Source organism: Astatotilapia calliptera, chromosome 6 (genome assembly GCF_964374335.1).
Source record: "Astatotilapia calliptera chromosome 6, fAstCal68.1, whole genome shotgun sequence".
Classification (NCBI taxonomy): Eukaryota; Metazoa; Chordata; class Actinopteri; order Cichliformes; family Cichlidae; genus Astatotilapia; species Astatotilapia calliptera.
In genome coordinates, this window is record NC_137427.1 from 5,332,958 (window position 1) to 5,344,483 (window position 11,526).

The 11,526-nt window shown below is 40.0% G+C and overlaps 1 protein-coding gene across 1 annotated transcript; it reads left to right on the forward strand.

Annotated features, from left to right (window-relative positions):
* The first annotated feature begins 3,767 nt into the window (after positions 1-3,767).
* scoca (short coiled-coil protein a) lies at positions 3,768-10,893 on the forward strand. The gene is made up of 4 exons (XM_026169848.2): positions 3,768-4,079; positions 8,323-8,394; positions 8,513-8,593; positions 9,258-10,893. The coding sequence occupies exons 1-4, from the start codon at positions 4,016-4,018 to the stop codon at positions 9,398-9,400; spliced, it is 360 nt and encodes a 119-aa protein (XP_026025633.1). The 5' UTR covers positions 3,768-4,015; the 3' UTR covers positions 9,401-10,893.
* The last annotated feature ends 633 nt before the right edge of the window (positions 10,894-11,526 follow it).

Sequence of the window (11,526 nt, forward strand, 5' to 3'; positions counted from 1 at the left end):
CACCATCGGCAGATAGAAGAAGTAGCTGATATCCAGAAATCCGGACACTGGTGGACTGAAAGACAGCACAGAGGCACTAATCATGGCAGCACAGGAACAAGTTCGCAGCACAAGATCTGTAGAGGCTGGATCCACACCAGACAAAACGTGTAAAGATGACCCTGAGACAATCCAACAGCAAGCAGGGCAAACATCGAGTGCCATAACGAAGTGGCCGGCACAGTATACAAGAACATCTGTGCCTAGTACGGCCCGGGAGTCCCGAGGTCTAAATGGGACACATTTGTCACATCTGTGTTAATCCTGCAATAGGCTCCAGGACCCCACGGCCCTCAGTTGGTCAAGAAGACAGATTATCATCTGTTTGAGCTTAACTGTTCAAATCCCTTCGTTAGCTCCAGATTTCAACATGCTACTGTGTTTCTCATCACATCAGACAAACAGAAAGATTAGAAAAATAAAAGTAAAGAATATTTCTTAGTTTTTCCACATGCATTGAGTTTACTAGAGCACACCACAATTTACAGATCACCAAAAAGGGACAGGAGCTTCACATGTTGAGTTTTGGTAATCAAACTCAGCATTTCAGTCTTTATTAATCAGACAACTCACTGAGAAAAATGCTTTCCACATTTAAGATGCTATTATCACACCAGCATTACAATGAAAATTGGAACAATTAATGACCTCACTTTTCACATTTATAAATCCATCCAGTGAGCCGGAGTAGATCCTGGCTTCCTGTTGGGCACACCTGATGTATAATATCGTTTTAGCTGCACTGTGAGTGATCTGACCACAAGATGGTGCTCTGACCCCAGTAATTACATTTAATGTGGGCTCCAGCCTCTTACCACAGTTCAAAGAGGTAAATGTCAGGTTAATCAGTGATTCCTATTCAAAATGCTAATTGCAAACTTCAGAAAGTTTTAGGTCTTCAGGTCCTTGATGTTGTGTTTCGCTTTTGTTGTTCTTTTTGTTGTTCTTTTTTAAAAACGTCCTTTTTAGTGCAAACTGAACATTCACACAGAAAACACTTTTAGAAACAAAAACAGACTCGATTAAATAAAAGCCTAAAATATGGAAGTTTTAACTTTCAACTTTGACTCCATAACTTTGCATTTGAAGCAAACAAACAAACGAAAAGAAAAAGAACATATTCATACTCATATCAGAATGTTTAGCGTCTCTGTGTATCTATAAGGCTGTGCAGGTCCTAGCTGTGTTTGTGTATATGAATCAAATTTAAAATACACCAGTCTGGTAATATTTAAAACACATAGCAGCTTAACAGCTCTTGACAATTTCAATATGAGTTTGATTAAAGTCCAGCTGCAGATCAAGTGTATCAGTAGTGATGGACTGAGGAAAGTCAGGCACAGGTTAAAGTCTGAAAAAGGTTTGTTACCTTATTTATTTACCCTGTTAAAAAAACTTGGTTAAATTATACAAAAATCTAAATCATAAATAAGGGCAAGGTAACAGAACATAACTCAAAAACCAGCGTGCCCCAATACTAGTAACTCAAACAATCGGACCTACCGAAATGAGACAAAGGGAAAACTTAAATAGTAGCTGATCAGCCCACAAGGACACAAAAAGGGTACAACTCACTAAAACCAACATAACAAATTCCATCCCCCCCCTATGATCCAGAGTTGTGGTATGACCCAATTTGCAGGTCCCCATATAGGCTTGCTCCACCCCTTTTCCACCTCTTAGCTCAAGGGGCTGGGAGCAACAGACTCTGGGAGACTAAATCATACACATAACACTATAAACTAAAATGTGCACACTTATTTTAGAATACACTACACCAAAACCAATTCTTTTTACCCTGTAAATTAAATCCTATATTTAAAGGAAAAACAACTATGTGTAGTGTTATGTATAAGTCTGTTGTAGCGCTGTGATGTTTGATAGATGTTACCCAATATGAGTGGCTGTAACTTCAGCCATCACAACAGTAAAAGGCAAATAAATGTGCCCAGGTCCTGTTGCATTCTCAGTTTTCCTGTCATTTTTAGGGGGGATTTGGAGTCTAAAGCTCAGGACTAGACATTTGTGTGCATTCATTTATGCCAGCCACTTTAATAAGGCACCAGGTGAAAGATGTTGGCTCTGGTTCACATACTATTATTTTTATTTGGTGCATATGATACACATTTATACAACTGTAGAACATAAAGAATCACTTATAGAAACCATAAATAAAAACTGGAATGTTAAAAAAAGTATTCATATTCATGTGGGGTTTTTTTTCTTTCTCAAAGCCACAGGGAGCCAGCAGAGATGGAGGCTACATGCAGCTCTGGAGCCTTAGGTTTCTGACCATTGTTCATACTGGATTAATGCAGCTGCAGTGGGTATCTGCATTAATGGTGTTCCCTGTGTCTGCACCATAAATTCCACACAAAAGACACCGATGTGACATTAAACATTATTTCTGGGGACTGCATTGTAAAGCCTCACCATTAGAGCATTGGCCGCTGCCAAAGCAGAGGGTGAAATGATCACACAACCAAGCTTGGTTGTATAAGGGCAAAACACAAACACAGGAACCGGCTGTTTAAAGGTTCCTAACAGATGAATCAAATATTAGAACCTTGGCCATTAAGAATGAACTGCAAATGTCTTGGCTGGTCTGTGCCACACAGCAGGCTTTATCATTATTGAGATAAAAAATAAAAATGTTTTCAGGACATACACCACTGTAGGAATCTTTCATAAGACAAACCCTTTTTAATCTGTTACCCAAATAACCCAGCTAACAGCGAGCATTCCTACAACATTTGCAAACGTCAGCTATCCATCCGAATGACATCTTTAAGAAAGCATTTTGATCTTTATCATTTCAAATATCATCCATGTAAAAGTTTAAATAAGAGACAATATTTTGTAGGGGTATCAGATAATTTTTAAAACATTTGTTTTTATAAAACATCCCTTTAGTGTTATATGGTAATACGTTTTCAAGGGGCTACTCAGAGCAGAGATGTTAGAATGTTAAACTGAAGTAAAAATAGCCATTTTAATAAAAGATCGACGTTCTTGTTTCTCTGATTCATTCATTTCAGACGTACTCTTTCTACTAGCTGGAGGACTTTGAGAAACTACTAGCCTCAGCAGTGTTGGGGAGAAAGAGCCAGGTAAAATACAGGCTATCAGTTATATCGCTTTTGTCATTTCAAGAACATATTTATTTATGTTTTGATAAGATATAGTTTTAAGATTAACATTTAAGAGAAGACAAGTTATTTTTCACGGTTTCCTGGATGGGCCTCTAACTGTACATGGACCCCTGGGAACATGCCTTGAATGCCTACAGGATAATTCATCCAGGCTCTGGCCCGCAGGAAGTCTCCTAAGAACTACAATGAGTTTGACCCCCCTGTTCTAGTCCACAGACAGTGGATAGTGAGCTGCAGTGCAAAGCTTCAGCCACCAGAGTGCAGGATGCACCGCAGATTTGAGGAAACTGCTCTTTGTCGTTAAAGATTTCTCCGGTCATTTTAAGTCAGCTGAAGCCTTCAAATTCAAACCTCATGTAAATAAATAAATGAATGAATAAATAAAAACTGAGGAGCATACTGTCCCGAGTCACCGAGCTGGGGACTGCAGTGTGCTCACATGGCTCACGATCCTAATTTGAAGATACTTTAAATGTGCCTCTTCGCCATTACTCCATTTCACAGGAGCTTAAACTTTGACCCCCGATAGCTTTATTGCTTGAGCAGTCTGTCTCGTGTTTTGGTCAAATGGTCGCCATGGTGACCCATTCCCACGACAGCCACGTAACCGGAGCTGCCAGGCAGGTAGAGCAGGTAACCGTGGCAAGCAATTCAAGGCAGCAGGTGTGTGTGAGAGAAGGCAGAGCCAGAGGGGGAGAACAGACAAACAGAAAGAAGAAAAGGAGACTAACAAAACCCGGAAAGATCAACACACATTCACGACTCTGTGAGATAATCAAAGAAAGAAAGGAATAAAAGTGGAGGACGAAAAGCAAACTCAGGCCATGGAGGCCACAGTGGACGAGGATGATGGGACGTTCACTAACATCTCTCTGGCAGACGATACAGGTAATCCACTTCTTCAGATTTAGCCCTAACCTGTCCTTTATTTCTATTTGCACAAACAGCTTTTAGCCTGCAGCCAGTCGACCAGATTGTAAACGTCGGTCTGTCAGTCACAGTTTTACACAGATAGTCGCCTCAAGACTAAGACAGGAGCTAACCCCCCTCTATTAAACTGATTCCAGTGTGCAGCTCTATGTTTTAAAACTAAAAAGTTGCTTTAAAAAACAGCTTATTGTTCAAAAGCATGCGCTCTTTGGGTTACAGGTGAGGTTATGTTCTGATTATTATTGTTATTTATTTATTTATTTATTTATTTATTTATTTTACCTGGAGCAAACGGTCAGAGACCGTTGTTTTTAATGTTACAAGCATGTGACTGCACAAAGGGCTATAAGGTAGAAACAATACCACAGTGTTTATATGGGTGTGTGGCATTACTGGCTGGGGTGTGGCTCCTTTTTACTTCTCGGATTTCACACTCTCCGATTGTTACTAATCTTCACTATGTACACATGAATCTCAAACTATAATATTTTATTTAGAGTTGAAGTAAGTAGCTCGAGAACAGCATGTAAGCAAAGAGAAAAGAGTAGACGCCACAGACTGTAAATAAAGATGGCTGCAGTCACCTTCAGAATCATCAACAGGTTTGTGAATTCCTGCTATGAAGCCCGGACTTTGAAATGCCCGGAACACTTATTGTGGAAGTTGATGCACTAATTAAACTTTAAATTAATTTGAACAGTTATTGTCTTGTTAATATATGTGTTACTATTAAGGTACCAACATCAGCAGCTGTCTTACAGTTCAGTTACACAGTTTAGCCAGTTAGATGCTGCTCAGCTGCCTGTGTCAAATCACAGACAATATATAAGATGTCTGTAGCTTCTGGTTATGGAAAATTTTGTAATCACAAGCCATTAGCCACTGAGTGTGCAATTTCACAGTGAGATCCATCCCTTGCTTTTCACATTCAGTTCTGACACACAAAGAATCTCAGGGTTTCCTAAATTTAATCTGTGGTCTGTGTGGTCTTTACCCACTTGCCAGTGAAAGCAGATACACCCTCAATTATGCAAACTGGAAACCTTAGTTGTGTTGTGTTTCCTCTTACAAATCCCCTCTAAAGACCCAGTTTCCTATTACCTAATAATCCTAGAATGCTACTCATAAAGACCTTGGAAGCCACACACACTCCACAGAGCAGAAAGGAACGCACAGGAGGATGGATACAGGGTAAACTGGCTTCAGACAACTGTTGGCTGAGGCAGCAGTGCCCCCACAGGGTTTGGGTTTGGCTAACAAGCAGCAGCATATGGAGCTGAGGCCACAGGGGTGCCACACACAGACAGACAGACATGCAGGCATGTAATAATGCTCACACAGGTCAGATAACACTTCATTCATGCATTCACATAGAAAACTGTAGATGTGCATAGATGTGTGTGTGTGTGTGTGTGTGTGTGTGTGTGTGTGTGTGTGTGTGTGTGTGTGTGTGTGTGTGTGTGTGTGTGTGTGTGTGCGTGCGCTGGGGTTTCTACCAGACGGAAAAGCACGAGCATCTGTTAGGAAAGCTGTGTGTGTTTGTGTGTGTGTGTTCAGAGCTGACATATCTCATTGTTAAGAAACAGGGTATAATTCAGGGGACTCACGTGACATAACACTTATTGAATAGAGCTAAACGGCTAAAATATATTTCATCTGGCTCTACATATACAACCCCACACTTTGGTTGGGCGAGTCTTCTTTTTTATTAATTAATTTATTTTATTATACTTAGACTGCATGCTGATTGGGTTGGTTAAGGGCACAGTCTCAGCTGCTGCTGGCTTCATGCCTGAAATCAAAATGGCAGGTGCCGTAAAGTAGATTAGTAGCCTTGTGGCAAACCCACATAAAGGTATTTTGCGAGTCTAAAATAGAACTAATTCCAACATATTTAATAAAAATGAAAATATGATAAAAACCCACGAAATCCAACATTTCTGTTACATCACGAAACCGGAAGTTTAGAGAAAGTCTCCGATGGTGCGTAATGCATGTGGTATGTTGCTCCCCCTGTCGGTTGGTGTGGTAACACACAGCGATGTAGCCGTCATCGTCATCCTCCTCCTCCTCGTCATCATCATCACAGCTGTGTGTCTGTTTGCAAGGGTAACTCCGCTAATCGGAGAAGACTTTTTTTGTTGCTTTAGGTGAGTTCATACTCCTACATCTGCTGTGTTCCTAAATTCGAAGTATAAAAATTCGGGACGTATTTCTGTCTGAACTTAAAACTAGCCAACAATTTGCTTGTAGCAGTTAGCTGCTCTTCGCTCGGTGCCACGGTGTAAATTTTATTTGTCAGCGAAAATTTAAATATCAGACAGACCAGGTGGTTTTGTTTGGTTTCTTCTTATGACGCGTTTAAACGTTTTGGTGTTGAAAGTAAATTAAGTTTCAGAATCGTTGGCTTGGTTGGCCACTGAGCTAGTTAGCTTATGGAGCTAATCTATCTACGCCCATTATCGGACACATTTGTGCTGTTTTGGCTTGTGTTGTCGGGGAAAACTGCCTCCAGCACCTTGTCCGATGTTTCGGCCGTGGCTTCGAGTAGGAATCGTGATGTGCTAGGAGGTGGAGCTTTGTGTATCTGTATGTGTTTTTTAGCTAAATGCTATGTTTTGGCGCTCATTGCTGCTTAATCGTTGCTTCAGTGTCAGCATCGATTCGATTATTGGACGGCAGACCGGCGAACTAATGAGCGCCTTTATCCAAAGCAGCATTTGGCTCCTAACACGCGTTTTATTGATGCAGTATGACCACAGCACTCTCAGCCTGGGTGCGGTGTGTGCTCCCATCATGCTATCATCACTCACTCAGACACGGTAACGGTTACCAAATCCAAACAAGCCAAACAAAATTACACTATTCACACAAACGATCAAAGTTACTTTGTTGATCAGTTAAATCACTGATACAGTGCATTTAATTTGAATCAAAATTTCCCAAATTCTCTATAGTTTATAATAACAGTAGAATAATAGTAATAAATATCTTATGATAGTCTTTATAAAGCATTCTCCGCATTAAAATAACTAACTGTTATTTCAGCTGCTGGTGCACTCATTATAATTTTAGGGATGAGCTGAGTACATACTAGTGTGTAGGAAGGTTAAAAATGCTGTCATCCTTATTCAGAAAATCCTTTTTGTGTCACTGTTTGGTCTAGAATTAGTCATGAATTACTGTAACAGTTAAGGCACTTAATCTCTGCAGACTATCAGTAAATGAGTGAGCTCTTTATAATTATGTAATAAGTAAATTAATAGGTTTATTAAGACAAAGGCAACTTGACAAGAGTGCAACCCGGTCACAAGCCAGTGCTCCTAGTGTTGGTCTCAAGCCTGGATAAATGGGGAGGATTGTGACAGGAAGGACATCCCGCGTAAAATCTTGGCCAAATCAACAAACGCAGCTTCCCGTGTTGTTGGACAACAGGGTGCTGGTGGATTCTCTGCTACTACTGGCCAAAAACAAAAGGATAGGGAGAGATGGAGACAGATGATCTACTGTGGTAACCCAGTTTCAGTGCTTTAGGATTGGAATAAACCTGGCTTTATACTGCAGGATGGAACAGGTCTCGGTCTGGTTCATACCTCAGCTCGTGTTGGCAGGAGACATGAACTAACAAAGTGCCAGGGAGCTGAGCAGTAGAGCTTCAAAGTTATGTCACAGTAATTCAAGAAAATTTATGATAATGATATTTATGACAATATAGAAAACTACCCAGAAGCAGTTTCAATATTTTTCAGCACTGTGACTTTAAACTTGAAGGGAATTTGTCTTATATTGTAATGATCACTGATATCCACTGATATGAAATTCAAGTTTTTGGACATATTGCCCAGCAGTAAGACTGAGAGTAAACAAAAGGGGGAATCATTACAGCTGGAAGTGTGTCATCTGTAGAGCATATAATAATCAACCTAAAATGTAATGTTCAGTGATTCTGCTAATAATTAAAATCACTGTCTTATATAGACTTTCCATTATATCCTCCCCATATGAATCTTGTCCGCGTGTTCTGTAATGTAAGTAGGCCACCCTGCCTGACACACCAACTCTACTGACATGAAAATGTAAACACTGATGGCACCATATTTACTGTTGTTTATGAAAAGAGAGAGAGATTGTACAGTGCCTCTTAAATATAAACTCCATGTTACAACTCACAGCTATAACGGCGCTTTTCTTTGTCTCACAGTGGATGGTGGATCTGCAGCCCTGTATACCAAACAGGAGAACGAGCTTATCACCATGAACTGCGACATAGATGGTACGTGTGGGTGAAACAGTCTCCCTCAGGGTTAGCTTATGTAGAAATACTACTACTACTACTACTACTAATAATAATATGATAATAATGATGCTGACGTGTATTGTTGTTATTTCAGGAGACATGGAGAATCAGGTGGAAGTTGAGGAGAAGACGAGGTTGATAAATCAGGTTTTGGAACTTCAGCACACACTGGAAGGTAAAAAAAACAAAAACAAACCCTCTTAACACACAAATTAAATTTTACCAGACGGGAACAATGACCTCATGGATGAAACACTCTAAAATGATACAACACGCTGCACATTTTCTGGTTTTATATCTGGAAACTTCCTCTGATATCCGAGGGCCTTTTTTTGTATGTACATCCTGCGTTTGTTCCCTAAAACAGATTCAATAAAACCCCCAAAAATCACATGTTTCTGATTTAACACGCTGGACGTTTCTCTCTGTGCAGCTGCCTTTTCTCCTTTTACGTATTCTTTCTTACTGCATGAGCTGTAAAGCATTAAATGCAGATTTTGATAAGTAAAAAACTGGTTTGGGTTTTTAAAAAAAATCCTCATAGAGGAAAAAATACAGAAATAATTTACATAAGTCACATGTTGATCTTTCAGTGTGTATTCTGGTAAATTTCTACATCTAAAGCTTTAAGATGGGTCTGGGCATGTCTGCTTAGACAGCTTCCTGAGTGACCCAGGCCCATTTACAACATGGATGGATAAATGCGAATCTACTAAATACTAATAATTAAGTGATAATTTGTGTGACAAAAATTGTACAGGGGGTCAGTAAATGCTAAGAAAGGGGACCTAATGGGGAAGAGTATGCCTTTTAGCTGCCCATTTCCTTTTTTGTCCCAGACCTGTCAGCACGAGTCGATGCAGTCAAAGAGGAGAACCTGAAGCTAAAGTCTGAGAACCAGGTCCTCGGTCAGTACATTGAGAACCTCATGTCGGCCTCGAGCGTCTTCCAGACCACCGACACCAAGAGCAAGAGGAAGTGAGTTACCCTCAGTAAAAAGCTGGAGTCCTGGGCCAGCAGCTGGGAGAGGAAACCCATCATGGAGACGTGGAGAGGGGTTTGTTTCCTCAGCAGATATGGGAGTTTCTTTAACCACTTACCCGAGTCAAAACTAACAAAATAAATATCAAATAACCCCATAAACGGACTTATAGACGTAAGAAATATGTGTATATAATTTCATTTGGACCAGGGCTGTTTTTCATCAGCTTCCTCTAAACACTACAAAGTAGATGTCACCCCTTTAACTCAATAACAGTAAATTAAGAGGTTGAGGGTCTTCTTACCTCAAGTTTGTCCCTAATGCTCGCTGTCAATCCGATATGTGTAAAAACAAAACAAAACAAAGCTGTGTTTCTGTTTGAGGCCGGTTCTGATTTCCTGCGAATGTCCCGCCTTTGACGTGTTCTGTTTAAAGGCGACCCCAAAACAAACCACAGATATTACAGATCCTCTTTGACCATGAACCTCATTATCAGCACTGGTTTAATTTATTTATTTTTGGTAAAGTATTTTGTACGACAGCTGGATCTGTTCAGGTCTTGGATGTCACCTTGTCTCTGTAAAGCACGACTGTGTTCCTCCACTTAAAAGCTGGCAAGCTGAACAGTATTATGCAGAGTGTATTTGGCATGTTTGAGTGATATTTGTTTATGTATGTTTTTTTGTTTGTTTGTTTGGCCGATTAGCATATCTACTGAGATGTCAATAAATCAATAATCACTGAAAACCAGACTGTATAAAGTTACCAAGAACTTTTTTAAATCAAGAGTAGGTGGATCCAGGATGTGCAGATACCTTTGAAAGCTTGTTAGCAATATAAATAAAAGCACAGATACTAAAAGTCTTGTAAACTTGCACTCTGTACCAGATTTTGTCTTTATTATCATCACTCAAGTCGGATTTTCTGTGTTTTTGCAGACCTGTGAACTTAATAGTGCGTGTTTGGTCCAAATAATTCCAAAAGCCACGGGATAAATACTCTAAAAGTTGCATCTGTTCCCTGCCTTCCCCTTTAACTGCAGGAGCAAAAAGCTGCAAAGAGGCCTGGAGTGTTATCGATCCATTAATCCAGGCCTGCAAGATGGGTTTGATCGTAAGATGAGTTGATGTACTCGGAGGGGGGAGGGTGTGCACATTGTCGTCTTCTTCAGATAAAAAGGGACGTGGAGGGGAGGGGCCAGGTGAAATTTACTTTGAGCGAGGATTTAATTAGCTTTTAAAATGAATTTTCCCAATTATCCTAAACAGTAATGTGCTTTTTGTAAAGTAAGGAATTAGGAAGGCGAAGGGAGGCAGTGAGTGCTGTACATGGTGTAATTTATTGATGTTATTTTGTACAGTTGTACAGTAGGATTTTAATTTGTTTCCAGCATGCTGCCTGTGCCCTGCCTGCACACGTCCTCGTGTCATCCTGTATGTAGACGTTCTGCACCTTTGCCTTTAAATTCTGTTTTAATAAAATCCTGAGATCGAGCCTCTCGCTGGTTATTTTGGTCACCTGTACAACCTGAAGTCTGTAAATGAAAGCTGGACATACCCACTGTGGCACCCCCCCCATTGGTTGGTGCTGTGTTTCTCAGACTGTAGAGCAGGGATGTAAAAATCATTTGACATCATGAGCTACACACACTTAACTAAAGATTTAACCCCTGAGACGTCTTAATATAAGAAAAAGGAACAACTTCAGCATTATGTCTCAGTGTTTTTTTTTTAATATGATAAATCTATAAAATTACAGAAAAAGTTTATTGCCCAGGTAGTTCATGGCTCAGACTGACGGGACTCCAAGTTTGTGTTTTCTCTTTCCCGTCTGAGCAGATGCAGCTTTCTGCACCATCTCTTCGACGTCCTTATCGCCGCATTGCGTTCGCGTTCTAAAAGAGAAATCGTTTCCTTGTAATTAAAACAGATTCTGAAGTAAAATTTCACTGACTCATCTACACAGGCATTTTATAGAAGGCTTTAATCTCAACTTTATTCTCAAAATGATTGTTTTTCCTGAAGTGACCCTGATACTCGTTCGACTGTTGTGCATTTATAAAACAATGTTTTTGTTATTTCACAGAAAGACAAGAACAACTATTAGGTTTATGAAATTTATAAAGT

Excerpts from the sequence above, each read along its gene's own strand:
- scoca (XM_026169848.2), top strand. The coding sequence starts at position 4,016 with ATGGAGGCCACAGTGGACGAGGATGATGGGACGTTCACTAACATCTCT. Across the intron at positions 8,395-8,512 it reads CATGAACTGCGACATAGATG|GAGACATGGAGAATCAGGTG; the intron begins GTACGTGTGGGT and ends TTGTTATTTCAG. Across the intron at positions 8,594-9,257 it reads ACTTCAGCACACACTGGAAG|ACCTGTCAGCACGAGTCGAT; the intron begins GTAAAAAAAACA and ends TTTTTGTCCCAG.